At 48.5% G+C, this 27112-nt stretch overlaps 3 protein-coding genes across 4 annotated transcripts in view; 2 read left to right on the forward strand and 1 right to left on the reverse strand.

The window, feature by feature from the left end:
• Positions 1 to 26544, forward strand: LOC126949154 (intraflagellar transport protein 122 homolog). 2 transcript variants are annotated; one of them, XM_050781775.1, is made up of 6 exons: positions 1 to 58; positions 8247 to 8455; positions 10032 to 10165; positions 15731 to 15895; positions 19006 to 19200; positions 25040 to 26544. In XM_050781775.1, exons 2-6 carry the CDS (start codon positions 8404 to 8406, stop codon positions 25133 to 25135), a joined length of 642 nt encoding a protein of 213 aa, XP_050637732.1. In that variant the 5' UTR covers positions 1 to 58; positions 8247 to 8403; the 3' UTR covers positions 25136 to 26544. The 2 variants fall into 2 exon arrangements, with proteins under 2 accessions (XP_050637732.1, XP_050637733.1); XM_050781776.1 differs by lacking the exon at positions 25040 to 26544 and having other exon boundaries at positions 19006 to 24311.
• The window catches only part of COPG1 (COPI coat complex subunit gamma 1), a 583372-nt gene that overhangs the window by 410382 nt on the left and 145878 nt on the right, over positions 1 to 27112 (reverse strand). The gene's annotated exons all lie outside the window — the stretch shown is intronic.
• Positions 1 to 27112, forward strand: part of RPN1 (ribophorin I) — a 359024-nt gene that overhangs the window by 101592 nt on the left and 230320 nt on the right. The window lies entirely within an intron of this gene.

A 27112-nucleotide genomic window follows, 5' to 3' on the forward strand; every position in this document is an offset into this window, starting at 1 on the left:
CGGCCAGAGTTGCTGGGCGGAGAAAATTGGAGGGTCGGGGCCGCGGGCATGTTGGCGGGTATGAGCTCCGGCCGTCGTGACGGCTGTGAGGGACCTGTTTTTCACATACCAGCAGTTGTTTCCATAAATGCTAGCCATGGGAAATCTCCCTGTGTATAGAAACCTAAAGGCCGGCCCAGCTGCTTCCCCTTGCCTCTTTTGTCACTTGCGGCCGCGAGGCTGTGGTAAAACTTGAGGAAAGCAAAAGAATGGGGGAAATGCGCGGTATTGGGGTCTCTGCAGGGGCACGGTAAGGATAAGGTTCCATTTTTAACTGGATGGTGAATTCCTGAGATACTGTTTTGTACCTAGTTGACAAATATTTTCTGGAAGAGGAAAAGAAAATGGGTGTTCAGTCACAGAGCGGTCTGGATAAAACTGAGTCACGGCCGGGCGCGGTGGCTCACGCCTGTAATCCCGGCACTTTGGGAGGCCGAGGCGGGCGGATCACAGGGTCAGGAGATCGAGACCACGGTGAAACCCCGTCTCTACTAAAAATACAAAAAAATAGCCGGGCGCGGTGGCGGGCTCCTGTAGTCCCAGTTACTCGGGAGACTGAGGCAGGAGAATGGCGTGAACCCGGGAGGCGGAGCTTGCAGTGAGCCGAGATCGCGCCACTGCACTCCAGCCTTGGGGACAGAGCGAGACTCCGTCTCAAAAAAAAAAAAAAAAAAACTGAGTCACCTCTGTCTTGGGAAACACTGAAAAGGCAGGTGGAGGAAGAGAAACTACAGAGGGAGCTGAGAAGAGATGGGAACTATTGGATGGGATGGGACAGGCCAGGCTGTAGCCGCCCAAGGCGTTCACTTGCCTGCTGACTAGATAGCTGATTTATCAAGACAGGGGAATGGCAATAAGAAAGAGTAATTCACGCAGAGCCAGCTGTGCTGGAGAGGGAGTTTTAATAGCCAAATCAGTCTCCCCAAAAACACGAATCGGAATTTTTAAGGATAATTTGGCGAGTAGGAACTCGAAGTGGAGGGTGCTGATTGGTCGGGTTGGCGATGGAATGATAGGGGGTCGAAGTGAGTTTTTCTTGCTGTCTTCTATTCCTGGGTGGGATTGCAGAACTCGTTGAGTCAGATTACCAGTCTAGGTGGTGTTAGGTTTTGCAACAGTGATGTTATTCCCAGGAACAATTTGGGGGACGTTCAGACTCTTGCAACCAAAGGCTGCTTGGCCTCTAAACTGTAATTTCTAATCTTACAGCTAATTTGTTACTCCTCCAAAGGCCGACTGGTCCCAGGCAAGAAGAAGTTTTTTTGTTTGTTTGTTTGTTTGTTTGTTTGTTTTCTGGGAAAGGGCTATTTTGTTTTGAAGTTAAACTTTAAACTCATTCCTTCCCAAGGTTAGCTCAGCCTACGCCCAGGAATGAACAAGGACAGCTTGGAGGTTAGAAGCAAGATGGAGTTGGTTAGGTCAGATCTCTTTCACTGTCTCAAGTTATAATTTTGCAGTGGCGGTTTCAAGGCCAGGCCATAGGAGCCCATGTAGGAGGCAGGGCATGCCGGGCACCTCACAGCCCAGCGGTGCACATGGGCCCTATACAGATCTTCAGCCTGCTCCTCTAGGAAGAATGCCGCTCTGCTTTTTCACCCAGACCGGTCATCTGGCTCAAGCAGTTTTGCAATCCCACCTAGGAACAGAAGACAGCAAGAAAAACTCACTTCGACCCCCTGTCATTCCATCTCCAACCCGACCAGTCAGCACTCCCCACTTCCCAAGCTCCTACTTGCCAAATTATCCTTAAAAACTCCGATCCCTGTTTTTGGGGAGACTTGCTTGTTCCCTGACTGTAGCATCGACCACAGTGTTGGGAAATGCCTCCAGCTTCCATTGTGTGAACTCCTTGAGAACAAAATGAAATCCCTTTATCCCTTTCATCTCAGCGAGCTAAGCTCAGCACCAAAAAAGATTAAATTGCTAACACAACATCAAGAAAAAAGAGCTCAAAACTCTACAAGGCGTAGAGTCTAAACTGCAAAATATGTGCAGGCATCTTTTCAGATTATTTTACTTTGTCTAAGGTCTCTCAGCTGGTTTATTCATCGGTGGTTGATATTTACTTGCTTGGCATTCAGCTTCACAAGAAGGTATTTGGAAACAACTGCCTTTGTAAATTATCCCCATAGGTAAAACAAAGAAAAATATACATATATTGCAAAAACTTTCAGTTTTGAGCTGCTGTATGTTTTTGCCAAACAAATGTAGTCAAATCAGTCAAGTAGTCTGTTAATGTGTCAAATCTTCTTTAGTGTACACAGGTCTCCCTAAATCAACCAAACGAGAAATCCAGTGGCACATATTTTACAAAATAAAAATAGAAAAATGTTAAGGCATAATTTTTAATTGCTCCAGTAGAGTATAGCAGAAGAGTTTTCCTGTTTTACTACTATACCAGTTTCTAAATTCAGTTTCCTCATCTGTAAATATGAGTATGATACCCTTTATCTGACAGGACTTTTAAGAGGTTTAAGTAAAATAATCCACATGAAAGCACTTAGCACAGCAAATGATAAAAATGAAAATAGTTACACTTTGATCCTTCCATCCTATATTTAAGTATTAACCTCTGAGAAATATGTGGTTTTAAACAGTTTCCCCTGTTCAGTATACTAAAAGAAAAGCTTCAGCTGAATTAAATTTAAAGGAGCTTAATTGGCTGGGTCGGGTGCAGTGGCTCATACCTGTAATCCCAGCACTTTGGGAGGATGAGGTGGGCAGATCATTTGAGGTCAGGAATTCGAGACCAGCCTGGCCAACATTGTGAAACTCTGTCTTTACCAAAAACACAAAAATTGCCGGGCATGGTGGTGAGTGCCTCTAATCCCAGCCACTCGGGAGGCTGAGGCATGAGAATCACTTGAACCCGGGAGGTGGAGGTTGCAGTGAGACGAGATTGCACCACTGCCCTCCATCCTGGGTGACAGAGCAAGACTCTGTCTCAAAAAAAAAAGAAAAGTTTAATTGAGCAATCAATGATTCAAGTCAGGCAGCTTTCTGAGCCAGAGCAAGCTCAGAGACTCCAGCGCAGCCATGTAATGGAAGATTTCTGGACAGCAAAGGAAAGTGAGGTACAGAAAATGGAAGCGAGGTACAGAAACATCTGGATTGGTTACAGCTCTGCCATGCCTTATTTGAACATGGTTCGAACAGTTGGCTACATTTGATTGGCAAAAACTCTGTGATTGGCACAAGTGTAGGCTAGTCTGTTTATGCCTCCACTTGTCATAGTTCACAATGTGCAGAAAACCTATAAACTCAACTTAAAATATATAAGGAAGCAGCTTTAGGCTAAACTTGATTTAACAAGTGTTTAAAATATCCTCACAGTAGTTCTGAATGTCTCCTCACATCAGTACAACTGATTCACAACATAGGAGAAAGTGAACATTCTTTAGCCATAATATTAGCGTTAGCATAGCAGAATGCTTGACTCTGGGTATGAGGAACATTGAGTAGAAACTATTGCTTGATCCCTTACTATTAAAGCTGAGGCTGAGATTGGACTGATTATTTTATAAGCCAAAGACCACCAAAGATTGCCAGCAAACCACCAAGAGGTAGGAGAAAGGCTGTCCTGCAGATGCTGCTGCAAAGACCTGCCCCTTCCGCCTTGCACCTCCATCCTCCAGGGCCTAGAGGCCTCTGCCTGCAGCTGGGGGAAGAAGAGACTGCGAAGAACGATCCTGTCTTTTAAAAACTGACAGAAATCACGGATTCCTTCCACTCACATTCCCTTGGGAAGAACTTAATTTGGGGGCAGGGGCTAGGAAAGGGAACACCTGGGCAGAAACATGGTTTTGACAAGTGTTCTTGTCAGGACGATTTGGGAAAGCCCAGATGAGTGATTACTGAGTGACTCTCATCTCCAGTGTTTTGACATCGAAATATGCAAGGCTTCCTCTCTGATTCTTAAACAGCTCGGGCCATGCCGCTCCCATGTCACACTCTAGTGGCCTGTGGGCTTCCTTGCCAGCTGAGCCCTAGCGCTACCCCCTGCCTTTGAGATTCTGCAGAAATCTAGCTGCAGGGTGACTTCCACAGGTTGCACAACCCAGCCAATAGTAACAGCTAGGTTATTAAACACACCATCTTCTTAGAGGTGAAAGGCTTGGCCTTAGGTTCAATTCTTTCAGCTTTAAAATGGAGCAAGTGATGTGTCTCACTCGAAGATGTTGTAGAGCCCAGTGAGTTATGTAGTGCGTGGAGATTGGGAGGTACTGTGCAGCAGAGGAGATGGACAGTGCAGGCTCAAGAAGATCTTGTGACCTTGAGCGAGTCACTTTTCCTCCTTGTTCCTCAGTGTGCTCATCTACAAAATAAGAGTAAACACAGTAGCATTTCCCCCTTCCTAGGGGTGCCTTGTTTTCAGCTTGGCTGAATGTTGGCTGATCCTCTATCACGGAAGTTATTCCCTGGCTTCTCTTTGGAACATTCCTCTGAGGTTGCCAGGCTGATACCTTTATAGCAAGCAACTTTACAGATGCAGAAGCTAAGACTCAGACTAAAAGCACCTTGCCCTGCTAGGAAATGCAGAGCTATGTCTTTAACATATGGGAAACCCTTTTACCCAGGACCTGGGGCAGTGTGGTGCTCTATCCTGGGACCTCCTGCCTCCCAGCAGCATGGTGAAGAAGGAACACAAATCCTTCAGATCGGTTTCCATCTTTAAACCTCTGGCATCACCTGTCTTGCCCTGCCCTTACTCTCAGCTGTCAGCTTTACTTTCCATTCCACTGGGAAAATCCATGCAGTCAGATGGGAACTTCACAGGCACAGTTACCCACTCCCCCTGCATATATGCCCATGTTACCTACATTGTGTTACTGTGAACTGTCTGCTTCTGGCAAAATCAACCTCTCATTAGACCCCAGTCCTTCTCACTTACTCAAGGGTAATTTCCTTTATCTGCATCGTTAACTGTCCTCTCTACTGGATCTTGAGCCATTACCCTTCAGGTGTTTGTCTCTAATGGCCATGGAAGTCAGTAGTGACCTCTCTGTTGTCAAATCGTATGATCTGTCCTCAGACCTCATCCTACTTGGCCCATCATTGGCATCTGACACTGTTCATCCTTCTACCCTATTGACACACTTTGTTCTCTGGTTTCTGAATCACTATTCTCACTATTCTCTGAATGTTCTAAATAGTTCACTGGCAGATACTTCTCTGTGTCCATTGCTGGTTCCTTCTTGGCTCCTCAACTGCTAAACATTGGCCATTGTTTTTCACTAGCACGGTTGGAGTTGTCTGTGGCTCAGGCTGTGGACACTTTTATTTTCCTCTGCAACCACCCGCTGGATGACCTAATTTAGTGTCCTGACTTTACCATCAATATCCTGATGACTCACATTTCTCCTGCAGGACAGATTTTCCCCTCAATTCTAGCTTGTTTTTGTATCTGCCTTTGTACTCAAAAGCTCCACATAGAGATCTAATAGGCGTCTAAAAGTGGCATATGCAAATCTGAGTTCCCGATCCCACCCAATCCTGTTTTCCCACCATTGTTCTTTATCTTAGTTAATGGTGACTCTTATTCCACTTGTTCAGACCAAACATATGTGGTCACTTGTGTCCCCTCTTATTCTCCTAGTCCATATCCAATTGAGCAGCAAATCCAGTGCTGTCTACCTTCAGGTTATATTGAGAATGACCACTTTTAGGCCCCTCCTTTGATAGTACATAGGGTCAAGCCAGCATCATCTCTCAGCATTACTGGGACTTGGGTTAATTAGCTAGGTAAGATGAAACATGAAGGATTACAAATAAAGGCAGAATACAGACTTAAAACCAGGAATCCAGACTAAACACTCAAACATGGAGTCCATCGTGGCCCCAGGGCCTTTGTGCTTGACGTTCTCTCCATCTGGAACACCCTGCCCATTGCAGTAATTGTTCTCTAAATGCCTTCAGGCATTCTCAGAAACATCCTGACTTTGTCTTCCTTCATGGTACATGTCACCACCTGCCTGTGTATTGTTTCCTTATTTTTTTCTCTTTCTTTCCCACTAGGCTGTCAGCCCATCAGAATAGAGATTTCTGCCTGCTTCTCCCCTTGGTGTGCTTTGGTTTCTGGAACAGGCTCAGCATGCAGTGGAGCCTCAGTGAATGTGCACTGAAGGAGTAGATACTGGGGAGCACAAACACGTATCAGGTGGTGAGAAGAATTGCTCCTTTACTATTTACTGACCCCTATTATGTGCTCAGCCATGATGTAGGCTGTAGACAAAAGCAGGAATTTAGAAAAAAACAAAACCAGCTGCTCCTTGTTGCTGATACTGTGCAGGAGAGAAAAACTGAGTATTACTCAGTGTGGTGGCAGAGGGAAGTGCTGTGGAGAGGGAAGTGCCGCAGAGAGCGAAGCAGGGCTCAGGGAAACCAGTAGAGCAGAGATGGGGCTGGAGTGGCCTGAGAGAAGGGCAGTGGTGGGAGAGGAGACCTAGGATGTCAGGGGGCCCAGGTCCTGCAGGCCTTGGGGCTGCTCTGAGGACTTTTACTCTGGGTGAGGTGGGAGGCCCAGAAAGATGCTGAGCCGAGGGGGACAGGCCCTGAATGTCATGAAGGGAATGAAGTGGGAGCAGCTAGGGACATGTGCACAGGGGAGGCTCTCACTGTAGATGGCACAGGCAGAAAAAGCTTCTCTGAGGAGGTGACACTGTACTGAGCCCTGGCCTTGGCCATGTTTCTAGCTTGTATGAACTTGGAGCTTTAACACCTGCCCTCTGTGTGTACACGGGACTTCATGTTCTGAACAACCTCATGATATGCCAGGTCACCTTGCCTTGGCCCCTTGCCTCCCATGTCACCTTCTCCCCCAGAGCAATCTTCCTCCCAAGGGTGCACTTTTCTTTTTTCTTTTTCTTTTTCAAGAGAGAGACAGGGTCTCCCCTCATTCAGGCTGGAGTGCAGTGGCGTGATCAGAGCTTACTGCAGCCTCGAAACCTGGGCTTAAGTGATCTTCCTGCCTCAGCCTCCCAAGTAGCTGGGACTACAGGTGTGTGCTACCCTGCCTGGCTAATTTTTTCATTTGCAAGTTTTTGTTGAGGTGGGGTCTCACTATGTTGCCCAGGCTGGTCTTGAGCTCCTGGCCTCCCAAAGTGATGGGATCATAGTTGTGTGCCACTGTACCCAACCTACTTTTCAAATACAAACCAACCAATCCAGTGCACCTCAGACACTTCCCCTGTGGGCTGTCATACTGGGACCATTATCCGACTGCCCTAATCACCTCAGTGACAGGAACCAGACCCCTATGGACTGGAATGATTGGAACTGCCCTCTCCTAAGCCTGCTCGTTGCCCCTCACTCTTTTCTCCCTGTAGGCAGCACAGGAAAGGGGCTTGCTCAGAGTACCCCTCCCTCTGCCTCCTGACCAACCCTGCTGCTTCCCATGTGGCCCTGCCTAACTGTGCTCTGCCTTCCTTCTGGGAACTGTGACTATCTTCAGTTTTACTCATCTGATCTGGAGGCCTTATTATACCTCAAACTTTTTATTAATACACAAGAATTAGAGTGGCCTGGAATGACAAGACACTTTGGACACAAGATAAACAAATGAGAACATACGAACTATGCACCATTTTCCAATATTCTGAAGAAGTGTAATAGTTTAATACGTGAGTTTTTTCAGGTGATGGGAAACATTGTGGCTGTTGGTGGGATCTGCTGAAGGCAGGGACTTCACTGTGATGACGGAGCTCTCTGCCTCAGGTTTCCTGCAGCCCAGGATTTTTGTATGAGGCCGTGGTGTTGTGAATTTTTTGTTCCAAAGATTCCTGGATGTGATCTGTGTGAATTCCATATACATCATGAGCTCTTTCCTTCTGTGATCCTGGTGGTCATTTATTATTTTTTAACCTTCCCAAAAAGATGCAGTGTGAACCTGGTGATCAAAGAGCAGCTTCTGGTAGGGCCTTGGGGTCTCCCGCTGGCCCATGTTGATTTACAGATGCCATATAACGTAGTGTAGGGTGGTCTTTCCCTGGGTTTGCAGGCAGCAGTGTGTTGATGAGTCTTTCTTTATTTTTTTTTATTTTTTTTGGAGTCTTGCTCTGTCTCCCAGGCTGGAGTGCAGTGGTGTGATCTCAGCTCACTGCAAGCTCCACCTTCCGGGTTCACGCCATTCTCCTGCCTCAGCCTCCCGAGTAGCTGGGACTACAGGTGCCTGCTACCACGCCCAGCTAATTTTGTTTTTGTATTTTTAGTAGAGACGGGGTTTCACCATGTTAGCTAGGATGATCTCGGCTCGTCTCGATCTCCTGACCTCATGATCCGCCCGCCTCGGCCTCCCAAAGTGCTGGGATTACAGGCGTGAGACACTGAACCAGGCCCCTACTCCTTCTGAAGGAACAACTGTATCTTATGTTTGCCACACAGTATTTGTTTCCTCAGCTCCACAAAGGTCTGACAAATGGTAAGGTTCTGGTTATGGTGGTATAAAAAATGACTCCAGATTCCACCTCTACCCATTCACCATAGGGCAGTACAACGGGGAGTTATACAAAAGGTGTCCAGCTTGTAGCCTATCATAAATCTGGTGCCAAAGACAAAGATATTTTATGTTGTAGTTGGCATCTTGTAAATACAAGTACATTCTGGGGCATGAGGTTCCTATAGAAATGTTTATTTTGGCGGTGGTACTGTAGGGCAGATAGTATTTGCCGGAACTTGCCCCAGGCCTCTTCCTCCTGCTTTTGGTGGGGCTCTAGGATGTAGTGAAGTAGCTGTCCCAGCTAGCATGCTACATGACTCGGTGTAGAGTGCCCATGATGGCAGTCACTGGAAGGAGCTGGTTGAGATTGGGTGATTCGGGGTCCTCATTATATCGACTTCACAGCTATCAACTCCAGAGGCTGGAGGAGCTCTGCTGACCTCTCTAGGTGACCTTCACAGCCACCTAGATCCCAGTGAGAATGTTCTGGGGTAACTGTACCTTGGCTGCACCTGGGTGCTCAATAATGTCACCTGGACTCTCTCCCAACCTCTGACTCTGTGTCCTTCCCTCAGTGTGGATGTCGTGCTCAGGTGGGCTTTCCCTTCAAGGTGACAGGATGGCACCCACAGCCCCAGCCACCCAACAGAAATAGACCTTCTCTCCCCTGCTACCAACCCTTGCCCTGACCCTCGCCACCTGATTGGTCACGTGCCCAGACGTTAGCTAATCACTGTGGCTGGGTAGGTTGGGCTCTTCTGATTGGCCAGGTTGAAGTCATGTGGCCACTGTCGCCAGGGGTACTTAGAGCTGCTCCCCTGTTTGGGTGGGAGATGGTATACCCACTGGCTTCTGTGTAACAGAATCCATGGTGGCATTTTTCCCTCTCCCATCACCTCCGCCCCAGGCTCCATTTCACCCATGCAGAAAGGAACAAGGTCTGTCTGAAGATAGGATTTGGGATTCCCCTCAGCTTCAAGATTTGCTCCTTGTCCTGGTGCCATCAGCTACTCACTCAACGAACATGCACTGAGCACCCTCAATATGCCAGGCTGTCACTAGGTGTGATACAAGGATGATACAGGGATGAGCAGGGCTAATGGGATTCCTGTCCTCCAGGAGCTGACACTCTAGCGGGAGTGCACAGACAAATCAAAGACCAATTCAGATCAGATGAGTCCAGATGAATAAAGAGATAGGATGGGATGGAGGGTGTCATGGAGGTGTCCCCAGCAAATCCCAATTCACTCACCATGCACTCAGCCTCATGCAGTATAGATCATAGGAAAGGGAGTACACATCATAGAAAGTCACCTTCATGTTCAGGCAGCTGATGAAGTCCTGTGGGCTCAGCTTGTTCAGGTCAAAGGTTATGCGGGCCACATCCATCTTCTTGGCAAGCTTATGGGAGAGAGACAGTGGGTGCCTCATTCTCTGCATCGAGACAAGCAGATGGTTAGCACCCCTTGAAGACTTCTCCCAGGGTCCCAGTTTTCTCCCCGGACAGGTGGGACCTCACCTGTTCTGATGGGGGCTTCCATTTCTGCCCCTTCTGGAGGACCAGGAACACCGTATTGCCTGCCAGAGCTTGGAAGGAAGGACTCTTCTGTCTCTACAGTTGTGCCATCTTCCTCCAGCACCAGGAAGAAGGGCTTGTCTGCCAGTATCAGTGTCCTGGACCTGGGGAATAAGGTGGGTGATGCTTCCGCCATCTCTAAAAAGTCACAGAGCCAGTCTGGGAAAGCCCCACGTCATAGCTCCTCAGATGCCAGGGAAAGAACAAGTGGGCTAGGGTCTATGGGGTAGAACTGGAGCCCAGGCCCTCTGCTGTGGAATCACTATGTAGAGACTTTATCATGGTACCTCTTGGCGCCTGGCTTGAGGGTTCATAGTCTAGAATAATGTTGTCCAATAAAATATAATGTAAGCCACATATGTAATTTTTAATTGCCGGGCGCGGTGGCTCACGCCTGTAATCCCAGCGCTTTGGGAGGCCGAGGCGGGCGGATCACAAGGTCAGGAGATCGAGACCACGGTGAAACCCCGTCTCTACTAAAAATACAAAAAATTAGCCGGGCGCGGTTGTGGGCGCCTGTAGTCCCAGCTACTCGGGAGGCTGAGGCAGGAGAATGGCGTGAACCCGGGAGGCGGAGCTTGCAGTGAGCCGAGATCGCGCCACTGCACTCCAGCCTGGGCGACAGAGCGAGACTCCATCTCAAAAAAAAAAAAAAAAAAAAAAAAAAAAATTTAATTGAGATACCATTTACATATTATAAAAGTCACCCTCTTAAAGTGTACAATTCAGATCCAAGTACTAGGCAAAATGGTGAGACTCCATTTCTACAAAAAAAAATACATAAATTAGCCAGGTGTGGTGGTGTGTACCTGTAGTCCCAGCTACTCAGGAGACTGAGGTGGGAGGAACACCTGAGCTCAGGAGATCAAGGATGTGGTGAGCTGTGATCATGCCACTGCACTGCAGCCTGAGTGACAGAGTGAGACCCCATCTCCGAAAAAGCATGTAATTCAGGGTTTTTTGTATATTAACGAAGTTGTGGAACCATCACCACTATCTAATTTCAGAACATTTACATCACCCCAAAAAGAAACCCAGTTCCAGCCGGGCGTGGTGGCTCACACCTGTAATCCCAGCACTTTGGGAGGTCGAGGCGGGCGGATCACCTGAGGTTTTGAGTTCAAGACCAGCCTAACCAACATGGTGAAACCCCATCTGTACTAAAAATACAAAATTAGCTGGGTGTGGTGGCACATGTCTGTAATCCCTGTTACTCGGGAGGCTGAGGCAGGAGAATCGCTTGAACCTGGGAGGTGGGGATTGTGGTGAACCGAGATTGTGCCATTGCACTCCAGCCTGGGAAATGAGTGAAACTCTGTCTCAAAAAAAAAAAAAGAAAAAGAAACCCAGTTCCCATTCGCAGTGACTCCCCATTCCTCCAATTCCCCATCCCATGGCAACAGTTATTTTGTTTCTATGGATTTGCCTATTCCAGACATTTCATTGAAATGAAATAATACAATATGGGGTCTTTTTAGACTGACTTCTTAGCATGTTTTCTTTTCTTTTCTTTTCTTTTCTTTTTTTTTTTTTTTGAGACGGAGTCTCGCTCTGTTGCCCAGGCTGGAGTGCAGTGGCGCAATCTCGGCTCACTGCAAGCTCCGCCTCCTGGGTTCACGCCATTCTCCGGCCTCAGCCTCCCGAGTAGCTGGGACTACAGGCGCCCGCCACTGCGCCCGGCTAATTTTTTTCTATTTTTAGTAGAGACGGGGTTTCACCATGGTCTCGATCTCCTGACCTTGTGATCCGCCCGCCTCGGCCTTCCAAAGTGCTGGGATTACAGGCGTGAGCCACCGCGCCCGGCCTCTTAGCATGTTTTCAAAGTCATCTGTGTTGCAGCATGATTTGTCTTTTTTTTTTTTTTTTTTTTTTTTTAAGATACAAGGTCTCAGTCTGTCACCCAGGTTGGAGTGCAGTGACACACTCATAGCTCATTGCGATCTCAAACTTTTGGGCACAAGCGATCCTCCTGTCCCAGCCTCCTAAGTAGCTGGGACTACAGGTGCTTGCCATTACACCTGCCTAATTTTTATGTTTTTTTAGAGGGTGTCTGGCTGTGTTGCATAGGCTTGTCTCAAAATCCTAGTCTCACCGGGCGCGGTGGCTCATACCTGTAATCCCAGCACTTTGGGAGGCTGAGACGGGTGGATCATGAGGTCAGGAGATCGAGACCATCCTGGCTAACACGGTGAAACCCTGTCTCTACTAAAAAATACAAAAAATTAGCCAGGCGTGGTGGTGGGCGCCTGTAGTCCCAGCTACTCAGGAGGCTGAGGCAGGAGAATGGCGTGAACCCAGGAGGCGGAGTTTGCAGTGAGCCGAGATTGCGCCCCTGCACTCCAGCCAGGGCGACAGAGCGAGACTCCACCTGAAAAAAAAAAAAAAAAAAAAAATCCTGGTCTCATGGGATCCTCCCACCTTGGCCTCCCAAAGTGCTCAAAATACAGGCATGTGCTACTATGCCCAAACATGATTCATTCATTTTTGACTAAATATTCCACTACATAGATATAGCACATTTTAAAATCCATTTATCAATTGATAAATATTTAGCTTATTTCTTATCGGCTACTATAAATAATGCTGCTGTGAGTTTTGGTGTACAGGTTTTTTATGAACATGTGTTTTCCATTCTCTTTGGTATATACTTAGGAGAAGAATTGCTGGCTCATACATTAACTCTGTTTGACTTTTTTTTTCTTTTTTTTTTGAGACAGAGTCTCGCTCTGTCACCCAGGCTGGAGTGCAGTGGCGTGATCCCGGCTCACTGCAAGCTCTGCCTCCCAGGTTCATGCCGTTCTCCTGCCTCAGCCTCCCAAGTAGCTGGGACTACAGGCACCTGCCACCACGCCTGGCTAATTTTTTGTATTTTTTAGCAGAGACGGTGTTTCACCGTGTTAGCCAGGATGGTCTCCATCTCCTGACCCCGTGATCTGCCCGCCTCGGCCTCCCAAAGTGCTGGGATTACAGGCGTGAGCCACTGTGCCCAGCCAGACTTTTTTGTATTATTTTTTGCTTTTTGAGACAGGGTCTTGACTGTTGCCCAAGCTGGAATGCAGTGGCACAGTCACTGCTTACTGTAGCCTTCACTCTGGAGCTCCAGTGATGCCCCCACCTCTCTGTGCAGCTGTGTGACCTCAGGCAAGTTACTTAACCTCTCTGTGCAGCTGTGTGACCTCAGGCAAGTTACTTAACCTCTCTGTGCAGCTGTGTGAACTCAGGCAAGTTACTTAACCTCTGTGTGCAGCTTCAGTCGAGTTACTTAAATTCTCTGTGCAGCTATGTGACTTCAGGCAAGTTACTCAATCCCTCTGTGCAGCTGTGTGGCCTAAGGGAAGCTACTTAAACCTCTCTGTGCAGCTGTGTGACTTCAGGCAAGTTACTTAACCTCTCTGTGCAGCTTTGTGGCCTCAGGCAAGTGACTTAACCTCTCTGTGCAGCTGCTTTGCCTCCGGCAAGCCATTTAACCTCTTATGTACAGCTGTTTTGCCTCTGGCAAGTGACTTACCCTCTCTGTGCAGCTGTGTGGCCTCAGGGAAGTTACTTAAACTCTCTGTGCAGCTGTGTAGCCTAAAACAAGCTACTTAACCTCTCTGTGCAACTGTGTGATCTCAGCAGTTACTTAAACTCTCTGTGCAGCCCTGTGGCCTCAGGTAAGTTATTTAACCTCTCTGTGCGGTGTGTGGCCTCAGACAAGTTACTTAACCACTCTGTGAAGCTGTGTGACATCAGGCAAGTTATGTAGTTTCTCTGTGCAGCTGCATGGCCTCAGGCAAGTTACCTCACCTCTCTGTGTAACTGTGTGACCCCAGGCAAGTTACTTAACCTCTTGTGCAGCTGTTTTGCCTCTGCAAGTTACTTAACCTCTCAGTGCGGCTGTGTGGCCTCAGGCAAGTTGCTTCACCCCTCTTTCCAACTCTGAGACTTCAGAGAAGAGTTTTTGTTTTTTGAGGACAGCCTCAGGCCAAAGGTGCTGTGGCCGTCACACTCATAGCAGGCCCATGTTTTGGCAGAATTGAGCTATAACCATTGGCTACATGTAAAGTGGATTAGTGGCTTAAGGTGGGAGATTTGTTAGAGATGCTGCTTCTGTGGATTTCTAGAGGGAGGCAGAGATTGTTACCTAGGTCAGCTCCTGATTAGGGCAGCGAGTGGATTAAGGCAGTGCGTTCCAGCATGTGTCCTAGAAAATGCTGGGTCCTCAGGGTACTGATAGATGTCATAAGAAAAATGAGCCTTTGGCCAGTTAGTTGTGGGATATCCAGGTTACACAAAGTTAAACAGATTTATGTGTGTGTGTATGCGTGTACAAGCATGTTCTTTGCTCAACATAAGAAAAGTTCTAAGTGGGCTGCTACATGAAACTTTGAAAGTGAAAATGAGCCAGGCGCAGTGGCTCATACCTGTAACCCCAGCATTTTGGGAGGCTGAGTCGGGTGGATCACTTGAGGTCAGGAGTTTGAGACCAGCCTGGCCAACATGGTGAAACCCCGTCTCTACTAAAAATACAAAAATTAGCTGGACGTGGTGGCAGGCGCCTGTAATCCCAGCTACAGGGAGGTCGGGAGGCCGAGACAGGAGAATCTCTTGAACCCAGGAGGTGGAGGTTGCAGTGAGCCGAGATCGCGCCACTGTCCTCCAGCCTGGATGACAGAGTGAGACTCCATCTCAAACAAAACAAAACAAAACAAAAAACTGAAAATGTAGCTGCATTAGCCTGAGAGCCAAGCCATGCAGCAGGTGGCTTATGGATGAGGCTTGTCGGGTCTTTGCTGGGGATGGAAGTCATGGGGCGTGAGAGCAGTGGGTGAAGTCAAGAGCAATGCCAAGGGGAGGAAGGGCCGCTTCTTTCTCAGGCAGCTCTCACTTCCCGTGGGAGGATGGACTTTGGGGTCAGGTGGGCCTGAGGTCATGTTCTTACTTAGCTACTCACTGGCTTTGTCCCCCTGGTAGGTCATTTTACCTCTCCGAGGCTACAGTTTGACATGAGGATAATATTGCATTTCACAGGGCTGTCAAAAACAGATATCAAGGTTGGGAGTTAAATCCAGTTTCAAAAAAAACCCCAAACAGGCATACTGAGTGGGTACCTGTTGTCCCAGCTACTCAGGAGGCTGAGGCAGGAGGATTTCTTGAGCCCAGGAGTTTGAGGCTGCAGTGTGATATGATTAAGACTGAATAGCCACTGCAGTCAGCCTGGGCAACATAGCAAGACCTTATCTCTAAAAAAAATTTTTTTAAACCAGGGATATCAGTAGATGATGGCTGTCATCATCATTATTATAATTCTCTACCACATGTCTTGTCAGTGTTCATAGTAGCCTTTTCCTGTGTTAGTTCGTGACTCAGATCTCTGCTAGGTGGCCTCTCCTAACGCTGCCATTTGGGTAATGTCATCAACAAATCCCCGGTCCGAACAGACACTGAAGTGAGCTCGGCCTGTCTCGGGGCTGTCATTATGTCTGCAGCCTCTGATGAACCTCGCTTCTGGCCTGCTGAGGATAAGCCAACGCGCCCACCACCCCCCTCTTTCTTTTGAGGAGTCCTTTTCTCTGCACAGAACTTCTGGTGAAGGTGGTGGGAGTTGTTCTTACAGAGCACATGGGATTCTAGCGGCCTGGCAGTGGGCCAGGATCTTGTTGCCATGGTGACTGACACTGTTTTCACTGAAACGTTGCCAGATCCTGAAGATCTTCGTGGACAATCTCTTTGCTATCATCCTGCTGAAGCAGGCCACAGCCGTGCGCTGCTTGGACATGAGTGCCTCCCGTAAGAAGCTGGCCGTGGTAGATGAAAACGACACTTGCCTGGTGTATGACATCGACACCAAGGAGCTGCTTTTTCAGGTGATGTCCTCGAGGGGGTCCAGGGACATCATCCTTTGATTAGAGACCCTCCTCTAGCTTCCCAGCCCCTGCAGGAGGCTCTCCAGCTCTGGCCCTGGCAGGTCTCTGGGAGGAGCAGTGAGGAGCAGGGGCCAAGCACAGGTGCAGAGTCCCAGAGGCCCTGGGCCACAACCTGCTCCTCCCACACAGGCACAAGCTGCAGGGCCTGGACCAGCCTCTTTAACTTTGGTTTCCTTGGCAATGAGATGAGCCAGCAGAGCCTTTCTTAAGCATTTACCATGAACAGGAAATGGAGCGATGACTCTGAGGGGAGCGTGTTGTCGGCGTTCAGTGAATGGGGCGATGGATGCACTTCCTTTGCAGAAGTCTGCGTCTTACCTGTGCAGGCCTGCCTGTGTCTATGCGCACCTATCGCACGGGAAGGAAACAGGATCAGTTTTGTCATCTGAAAGGGGGAAGGGGATGGGCAAGCCTTGCCTTCTGCTTAATTCACAAGAATGCTAGAAGAGCCGGTAGAATGCGAAGTGCTTGGATCTTTGGAGGCCTAGGCATTGTTTAGTGGAGTCATCCAGCCCTGTGGCCTGAGGAAGTGTCACCAGAGAAGATAGCCCAGTAGCTCTGTGCCCAGGGCCTGACTGGCTTTCTGCTGGGCTCGTGCAGTTATTTGTCTCTTTCAGGCTTTGAAGGTGGGGAGGGCTGGTTTGGCAGAATCGAGTTCCCCTTAAAGCTGGAGCCCCTCCTAACTGGTTTCCTCAGCCTTACCAGGCTCCTCCTTGTCCTCAGCAGCAGAAATGAGAAGGGGAGGGGCCTGGAGTAGGGAGCAGCCTCAATCAATTAGAAGGGGTTACCTGGCCACCTCAAGCCCAGGGGTGACTCCCTGTCAGTCTCAACTCACTCATGTCCCAGAGAGAGTAGAATGGTTTGGGGGAAAGAGAGGGCACAGCCTTTAGGCTGACCTGGGCTTGGGTCCTGCCTGCATCCCTTACTGTGTGATCTTAAGTTAGTGAGCCTCTCTGAGCCTTGATTACTTTTCTCTAAAATGAAATTAGTAATTGCCCCTCACAGAATTGCTACAGGAATAGGGGATACCACAGTGCCTAGCTCAGTGCTGGAGACAAAATGGGGCCTGAAATGTTACCTCCCTTCTCCCCAGCCTCACCTCCCACCTATAGGGGGCGTAGCTGGCCCCAAATGTGAATCTGTGTCTGAGCCTAGAACCATACAAGTGTGCAAGGGTGTGTGCTCCACCGTCCCCACTGCTGGTTCTGTAGCAGGCTAGGGGAGGTGATTCTCAGCCCTGCCAGGAGACATCAGCATTCCCAGCTGTGACATTGCCTGCTGGCTTTTCCTCTTCTCCACTACTCCTCCCCCTACACATAAAATAGCTATATATTTTTTTCTAATTATAGAAGCAATCCACGATCATTATAAAAGATTCAGACAATTGTAAAACATTCTAGGCAGAAAGTGTGAGCATCTGCTGGTCCCCAAGGCTCCAGGGCTGAGTAGGGAACTGAGGTGCAGTGGGTGCCTCCCAGGGTGACTCTATTTTCACAATGTGTGGACTGTAAATACAAAGACATTATTTTCAAATCTTACAAATAACTCACTGTTCTTTCTCTTATTATCAAACAGAATGACAGAACAAATTCAGGCAAACAAAAAAGATTTTATAATTATGCAATTTCACCCACCCAGAAATGCTGTTAATCTTTTGGAATATCATATTCTTTGTTTTTTTTTTTTTTTTTTTTTTGAGACGGAGTTTTGCTCTTATTCTTGTTGCCCGGGGTGAAGTACAATGGCACAATCTCAGCTCACTGCAACCTCTGCCTCCCAGGTTCAAGCAATTCTCCTGCCTCAGCCTTTTTTGGAACATATTCTTGTAAACATTCTTCTGTGTATAGAGATGTATATGTCTTCTGTAATAGAAGTGGAATCCCACTTTGCCGATTCTTTTTTTTTTTTCTTTTTCTTTTTTGAGACGGAGTTTCGCTCTTGTTGCCCAGGCTGGAGGTGCAATGCCATGATCTTGACTCACTGCAACTTCCACCTCCTAGGTTCAAGCCATTCTCCTGCCTCAGCCTCCCAAGTAGCTGGGATTACAGGCACATGCTACCACGCCCGGCTAATTTTTGTATTTTTACTAGAAACAGGGTTTCACCATGTTGGCCAGGCTGGTCTCGAACTCCTGACCTCAGGTGATCCACCTGCCTTGGCCTCCCAAAGTGCTAGGATTACAGGTGTGAACCACTGCACCCGGTCTGATTCTCCACTTTCTATACAGGGACTCATATTTCAGGAGAATATTTTTTTTTAAATATTATTATCCTTTAAGTTCTAGGGTACATGTGCACAATGTGCAGGTTTGTTACATATGTATACATGTGCCATGTTGGTGTGCTGCACCTATTAACTCATCATTTACATTAGGTATCTCCTAATGCTATCCATCCCCCCTCCCCCCACTCCACGACAGGCCCTGGTATGTGATGTTCCCCATCCTGTGTCCAAGTGTTCTCATTGTTCAATTCCCACCTATGAGTGAGAACATGCAGTGTTTGGTTTTCTGTCCTTGCGATACTTTGCTCAGAATGATGGTTTCCAGCTTCATCCATGTCCCTACAAAGGACATGAACTCATCCTTTTTTATGGCTGCATAGTGCAGTGTATATGTGCCACATTTTCTTAATCCAGTCTATCCTGATGGACATTTGGGTTGGTTCCAAGTCTCTGCCACTGCGAACAGTGCCACAATAAACATACATGTGCATGTGTCTTTATAGCAACACGATTTATAATCCTTTGGGTATATACCCAGTAATGGGATGGCTGGGTCAAATTGCACTTCTAGTGCAATTTGAGGAATCGTCAGGAGAATATTTTTCAAAAGTAACACCTGCTTACTCAAAAATTCCAACAACACGCAGGTGCATGGAGGGGATTGCCGCTGTTCATTTCTTTTTGGTCCCCTTTCCTCCTTTTCCCTCCATCCCACTGTAAGCAATTTAGTGGGATTCAGTCTTTAAGAGGGTATTGGGCTGAAATGTGCAAGCGCTGGCCAAGCCCAGGGTGGTTCTCACAGGATGCCCACCGTCCCTGTCCCCCAGGAACTAAATGCCAACAGTGTGGCCTGGAACACCCGGTGTGAGGACATGCTCTGCTTCTCGGGAGGAGGCTACCTCAACATCACAGCCAGCACCTTCCCTGTGCACCAGCAGAAACTGCAGGGCTTTATGGTCGGCTACAATGGTTCCAAGATCTTCTGCCTCCACGTCTTCATTTCTGCTGTAGAGGTGCTACAGGTAACTGGGAGTGCCTGTCCACTCTCAGTGCTGGCAAGGCTGACAAGACCAGGGAAGCCAGGCCCCTTGCTGGTGCTTTGGGGAGAGTAGCAAGGAGAGAAGAATGGCAACTGTGATGTCGTGGGAGGCAGTCTGGGCTTGGAACCTGTGGTCTTATATCCACTCCTTGCAACCTGCGTTTCTGGGGGCAAATAGCTCAAACTCCCTGTGCCTCAATTTCTTCCTGGTCCCCATTCTGGTAGGGATGGGAGGGGTATACAGTGTTGTCAGTAGAGTGTATTTTACAGAGAGCCCAACGTGGGCCAAGTGGAGTGAGCAGCAAAGCCGAGAGTCCAGCAGGGTATGTGTGTGAGCACATGTGTGATGGTGGTGATGTGTGTGCGAGAGAGAGGGGAAGAGAGAGAATGAGTGGGTGGGGGTGAGTCCTGAGGTCTGTGAGCCAATAAGGGAGCATGGGACTCTGCACAAGGCCCCTGAACTAAGAGGAGGCCACAGCAGAAATGGGGCACTGAAGGGAGGAGCCACAGAATGGAGGAGGGCAGAACCACAGACAGGCGGCTGAGATTGACCTCCCGAATGCAGGCTTGTCTCCCCTCCGCCTCCTGCACCCCACGCAGATGGTGCTCACTGTAGGATTGCCATAAAACAGAGACACAAACCAGCAAGAAACTTTAGCCCTTAGCACCCCATCCTCAGGACAGAATCGCTCCTAAACATGTTGAAATACATCTACTTAGACCTTTTCTGTGTGAATATGTAATGTATGCATAATATATAATTAGGAGCATGTGATTTTATAACATTTTTAAACAAAAGTGGAATCACACTGCAAATACTGTTTCATGACTTTTATGTGTGTAAGTATCACTACCTATAGATGGAACCTCAGATTTACTGTATTCCCTTAGCCTGGCCTGTAAACAAGACTTCTCATCCCTTCCTCTATGGCCATCTTCTCATTTCACCTCACATTCGGTTATGGCAGCCCTATCACTGTCTATGAAGTGCTGGCTATAAACTCGTCATCTGGCCTTTTCACTCAGCAATCTCCTGAAGCATGGTTCTGTGTCAGTAAATGTTCTTATCCAGCATGGCAAAATGTTAAGGTAATTGTAGACTCACATAAGTTGCAGGAAATAATATAGAGATGCCTTATACTCTTTGCCCAGTTTCCCACAATGATAACAGTGTGCAAAGCTACAGGACAATTTTCCTACCCTTGTTGGCATGTGTAACCGCCCCCCACAGTCATGGCACTGAACATGGCCACCACCACAAGGTGCCCAGTGTTGTGCCACCCTTTTACAGCCAGCACCCCTCCTTCCTGCCTGGGCCCCACTGCATTGTATTTACAACTGCATTTTGTCCTGTCTTGTGGATGTTCCATTACTGACAGACAGGCTGAACAAAGAGTGTGCAAAGAAGCCCGGAGCAGGAGAGAAGGCTCCCCAGCCTGGCTCTCAGTTGGCGCAGTTGCAGGCTGGCTCTGCCTTTCTTGGCTGCACTGTCCTGAAGCAGGAGATATAAGAAAAACAAGTAAAGGGAAAACAAGTCTAGCTGGAGCTATGATAACATTATCTGCAAGGCCAGGCAGGGGCCCCAAAGAAATGGGTTCCAAGAGCAGGGATGAGAAAAACAAGTTCTTAGTATCCCCCTGGAATTCTGTCCCCATGCCATCATTCTTTATTCTGCTCTTATAACTATTTTCATAACTATTTCTGCAAGTTTGCAAGGATTTTATAAGTTCCTGTTTTCCCATCTGTGCAGGATGGCAAAGGTCACAAGACACGTCTGAGTTGCAAAACCTGTCACAGTTTGATTAACTGCCTTTGTTCTACTTCTGTAAGCTTGATTTCCCCACCCCGCAATTTTCACACCACTAGCTAGCCACTCCCCTTCAGTCGCCTGAATAAAAGTCAAGCCTGGTCTTTGTTCATTGCTCAGCCTCTGGATATTAATTCGCTGGGCCAGTGGCCACCTAAATGAAATCCTCCTGTTTCACCCATTGGTCTCTCCAGTCTCCTGATTCCCACAACATTTTGGCGAGCCAGCCAGGAGCAGAGACAACAGGTTTACTGTCTCATTTGCCTGTGGGACTGGAGCCCCGGGCCAGCAGAGACCTGTGACCCCAGGTGCCATTGGTAGAACTTCAACCCGGAGGGGAGATCAGCTCTCCTGTGGTCTGGTGCCCCTACCCGATAGTGCAGCGGAACCTAAAGGGGCTACAGGATGATTCCAGGAACAGCACACTTCAGGACCGCAGTAAGGTTTGGGGCCCAAGGCAGGACCTGTCCCATAAGGGTAGAAGGGAACTTGATCAGCTCCTGGGGGTGCACCAAGTAGTCTGACCCAGGATACAAGAGTGGCTCACAAAGTCAGATGAAACTGACACCCAGAGCATACAAGTAATCTGACCTAGGACACGAGAGTGGCTCGCTATTTCTGATGAAACCTACACCCCAACCGACCCAGGATGCGAGAGTGGCTTGCTAAGTTGGTTGAGAAAGGAAACGGAGCAGGGAAGTGTGTGGGTGCGTATGAAAGAGACGGTTCCAGGAGGAACCAACACAGGGAGTGATGTGTGGGGGTTGCAGGTCTCTTAGCGTAGACCGTACGCTCCAAGCAAAGTGTGGACTGATCAGGACTAGTGGCGAACATCCTACATGAGCTACCACATATGGCTCAGGAATTACTAAATTGTGGGGGGATTAACAATCACTCCAAAGATAAGCAGCGTCTGAAAGACTCCCGCGAGGGAGATGATCTAATCAGTCTGAAGCGAAAGTGAGAGTGAGTGTGTTGTGCCAAAAAAGGAGGAAATGGGAGGGAAGTCGTCAAAACCCACCCCATTAGAATGTATGTTAAAGAACTTTAAGAAAGGTTATAAGGGGGACTATGGAATCAAGTTGACCCCCCCAGAGGTTAAGAACTCTCTGTGAAATAGAATGGCCCTCTTTTGGTGTAGGGTGGCTGGCCTAAAGGACTATAGATAGATAAACAATTGTATATCAGGTGGTGACTAGGGTCGGAGAACAGCCAGGGCATCCAGACCCGTTCCCTTATATTGACTCATGGCTGAATGTAGCCCTGCCTATTAGCTTATTGCAGAACGCTAGTGGCTTGAGTCAAGCCAAAAGTGAAAGAGAATTCAGCTTCACTGTCAGCTACAGAGACAAAGGGAAAGCCACAGGAAAAACCAGTTTTGCAGGAACTACCAGAGGAGATAGAGACCCCTCCTCCCTACACTCCAATCTACCCACCCTTTACCAAGGCTGGCCCCTGAGCAGCCAGACTCAGATGGTGATACACCCCAGGCTACACCCCAGAGGGAGAAATCTGAGCCCTCACCCCAGGAGGTCAAGGAGGACAGTCAGAATGATCAAGCAGGCTGCCTCCAGTCTGGCTGCACCCAGGCTATGCAAATGCCTCTCAGGGAAACAAGGGGACCCCTTATTATAATGAACAGAGCCAAGTGCAAGGAGGAGAACAAACTTTCATTTACCAGCCTTTTTCAACCACTGATCTCCTAAACTGGAAACACCGTACTCCCTCCTACATGGAGAAGCACAAGCCCTCACAGATCTAATGCATTCCATCTTCCTGACACACAGTCCAACTTGGCCAGACTGCAAACAGCTCCTACTGGTGCTGTTTAACACTGAGGAGTGCCAGAGGGTAACCCAGGCAGCCCTCCACTGGTTAGAAGCCAATGCGCGAGAAGGCACACTTAATGTTCAGGCTTATGCTCAGGGCCAGTTCCGAGAAGCAGACCCTAACTGGGACCCAAATGATGCAGCCCAGTTTCAGCCCCTACAGAGGTACCAAGAAGCACTGGTGCAAGGATTAAGGGAGGGTAGAAAGAAGGCCATCGATACAGGAAAGATCTCAGAGGTGCTTCAGGGAATTGATGAAAGCCCTAGCCAGTTTTATGAGAGACTCTGTGAGGTGTTGCAGTTTTATACTCCCGCATTTGACCCTGAGGCCACTGAAAATCAGCACATGGTGAACACAGCATTTGTAGGAAAAGCCCAAGGGGACATTAGGGGGACGCTGCAAAAGCTAGAGGGCTTTGCAGGTGTGATTGCCACTCAGCTTTTAGAAGTGACCTGACCAAGGTGTATGTTAACCATGATCAGGAGGCAAAGAAGGAGGCTGATCAGAGACTCAGGAAAAAGACCGATTTGCTGGCAGCAGCACTTACAGAAGCGGGGGCAAGTGTCGTGAGAGGACGTGGACATAGGTGCAGGCAAGGAAGAGGTCAAATCAGGCAAAGACCCAAGAATCAGGCAAGACTAGATAGGGACCAGTGTGCATGGTGCAAGAAGAAAGGACATGGTAAGAATGAATGTCCAGAAGGCAATGAGGGAGAGGACGAAAGCCAAGCAGTTAGAAGGCTGCCAGCTAAAGGCTGTCATACCCAGAAAGAGCCAGATGCCAACTTCATTGGGCTGGCAGGGATTGAAAGGTATGAGGACTAGGCCAGACTGGGCTCCATCTCCTTAGGCCCCCAGGAGCCCATGTCACAGTGGAAGTAGGGGGCCACCTGATGGACTTTAAATATTAGGGCTGAACACTTGGCAGTGATACAGCCCGTGACTTTAAGCCTGCTCCATCCTGAAGAAATGGTGTTAACCCTTACCGCCCTGCAGGCAGAGGAATGGAGACTGTATGCAGAAGGGTTGCCAAAGCTGGGGCTAGATGAGCTGTATAAGTTACCTAGTAAAATTCCAGGAGTGTAGACTGAGGATAACCCCCCTGGCCTGGCTGTGAACCAGGCACTAGTGATAGTGGAACTAAAATTGGGGGTAACACTGGTTCAGGTTTGTCAATACCTACTTTCCCAAGAAGCTGTACAGGGCATTCAAGGGCATTTGAAACAGCTATTAGAACACAGGACCTTGGCCCGATGCTGGTCACCATAGAACACTCTGCTTTTGCCAGTGTGGAAACCAAGGACTAATGAATATAGACCAGTGCTGGACATACTTGTTGCAAACCAGGCCCCTGGGGATTCAGGAAATGGAAATTACACACGGCCAACTGGCCACAAAGCTCAGGAAGAGTGGAGCACATGAACCGGACACTCAAGCAGCTACTAAAGAAATATTGCCGGCCGGGCGCGGTGGCTCAAGCCTGTAATCCCAGCACTTTGGGAGGCCGAGACGGGCGGATCAGGAGGTCAGGAGATCAAGACCATCCTGGCTAACACGATGAAACCCCGTCTCTACTAAAAAATACAAAAAACTAGCCGGGCGAGGTGGCGGGCGCCTGTAGTCCCAGCTACTCGGGAGGCTGAGGCAGGAGAATGGCGGGAACCCGGGAGGCGGAGCTTGCAGTGAGCTGAGATCCGGCCACAGCACTCCAGCCTGGGCAACAGAGCGAGACTCCGTCTCAATAAAAATAAAAAAAAATAAAAATAAAAAGAAATATTGCCAAAAAACTCATCTAAGATAGGATCAGGTCCTGCCCATGATCCTCCTCCAAGTCAGGTGTACCCCCACCAAACAAACTAGATATTCACCCTCTGAAATCTTGTTCAGCCAGCCACCCCCAACCATAGGTCAAATTAAAGGTAATTCCATGAGTTAGGGAAGCTAACCTTGAGAAGGCAGGTGCAGGCCTTAGGGAGAGCCATGCAAGAGATCCATGGCTGGGTACAGGAAAGAATGCCCATAGGCCTAATAGACCAAACACACGCCTTTAGACCCAGGGACTCTGTTTAGGTCAAGAAATAGAATCCAACCACTTCAAGACCCACATGGGATGGGCCCCATACTGTAATCTTGTCCACTGCCACTGCTGTTAAAGTTGCAGGAATCATGCCTTACATCCACCACAGTTGGCTGAAACCAGCAGCCCAGGACAAGTGGACCAGCCAGCAAGTCCCAGACCATCCGAACCGGCTGATCCTATGACAGGACCGAGGTGCCAGTGAAAGTGACAACAGCCCTGCTCTGGTGACTCCAGAAGCTGAACAGTCTACACACGGCTGAAGCTTGAGGAGACAGCAGCCCTGCTCTAGTCACCCCGGAAGCTGACTAGTCTATGCACGGCCAAGGTTTCATCAAGGAAGTAAATGTAGTTAGAAATCTTAAGCCCAGTAACTTTCCTTGTAATCTTAATTGTTTTACTATTAACCTGTCACTGTGCTCAACCTCCTCCCCTGGTTAAGGACCTCTGCTGTCCATACTGGGTATGAGTATACTATTCATTACTTTGTTCTTGCTACTCCCTCTATCCATGTTAGAAGGAGGGGTATGTGGAAAGTTTAAACTAACTGTTGTCTAGAAATTGATGACAATAGGAAGGTCGTCGAAGATATAACTGCAAAAATTCAAAAATTAGCCCATGTCCCAGTCCAAATTTGGAAAGGATGGTCTCCAGATACCCTCTTTGGGAGCTGGTGTTTGTCCCTTGGAGGATTTAAGACCTTAATAGGAATAGTTCTGGTCATATTGGGAGTCTGCCTCATACTCCCTTGTCTCCTACCTCTCCTCAAAAACATCCAATCAGCCATAGAGGTTCTTGTAACCAGGTAAACCACCACCTAACTAATGGCTTTAACCAAATATCAACCTTTGCCAAATAAAGAACTAACTCCTCATGGAGAATTAAATTCTGATGATAATTCTTTGTATTAAACTTTATTTATAAACAGCATCAAAGGGGAGAATTAAGCAGGAAATATAAGAAAAACAAGTAAAGGGAAAACAAGTCCAGCTGGAGCTATGATAACATTATCTGCAAGGTCAGGCAGGGGTCCCAAAGAAATGGTTCCAAGAGTAGGGATGAGAAAAACAAGTTCTTATCAGTCTCCCCCTGGAATTCTCTCCCCATGCCATCATTCTTTGTTCTGCTCTTATAACTATTTTTGTAACTATTTCTGCAAGTTTGCAAGGATTTTATATGTTCCTGTTTTCCCATCTGTGCAGGATGGCAAAGATCACAAGACATGCCTGAGATGCAAAACCTGTCACAGTTTAATTAACTGCCTTTGTTCTGCTTCTGTAAGCTTGCTTTCCCTGCCCCACAAGTTTTGTGCCATGGCTAGCCACTCCCCTTCAGTTACCTGAATAAACGTTAAGGCTGGCCTTGTTCATTGATCAGCCTCTGGATATTAATCCGCTAGGCTCGTGGCCACCTAAATGAAATCCTCCTGTTTCACCCATTGGTCTCTCCAGTCTCCTGATTCCTGCAACAGTCAGTCCAAGGCTCAGTTTCCCCATCTGCACAAACGGGCCCCCTCCAGCTCTGACTCCGAGGGTCCAGCCTCAGTCTGTGTCTGTGAACAGTGCTGGGTGATGATCCTGTTGACCCCTCACGTGCCTATGACAAAGAAGGTACCACAGAGACCTGGCAATGCCCATTGAACTAAGAGGACACTCAGGCCAGAGAGGAGCGGCTGCCAGAGGCTGAGCAGTGGGGCAGTGGTTCCGGCTGGGACTGGTCCCGATCTCTCGTCTCCAAATGCTCACCATTGTGCCCATATTCTTGGAAGGAGGAAGTAAGGGAGAGGTGGACTGGGCAGCCTCAGGTGGATCTGAGTCTAGCCGCACCTCAGGCAGCTGAGGGTCCCCAGGTCTCAGTTTCCCATCTCTCCCCAGCAAGGCTGTGAAGCCAGGAGCCCCTGGTGGCTGTCACACAGGTGGGCAGAGGCCCCTCCTCCAAGGTTGCTGCCGTGTCTCTTCCCTGGCCTGGGGTCTGTGTACCCATGGCAGAGGCCACCACTGGGCAGGGTGATTATCCTGGGCCTTCCTGATTCTCCCCCTCACAGATCTGGAACATCAGCCTGGAATGGAGACCTCATCATGGCCCTCCCTGTTTGCCACCCGCAGTGGCTGCCCATGCCATTCAGCCGTTCAGAGGCAGAGGCAGAGCCTGCACCTGGGATCCTGAGGGCTAGGGCTCGGGT

Source organism: Macaca thibetana, chromosome 2 (assembly GCF_024542745.1).
Source record: "Macaca thibetana thibetana isolate TM-01 chromosome 2, ASM2454274v1, whole genome shotgun sequence".
Taxonomy (NCBI): domain Eukaryota; kingdom Metazoa; phylum Chordata; class Mammalia; order Primates; family Cercopithecidae; genus Macaca; species Macaca thibetana.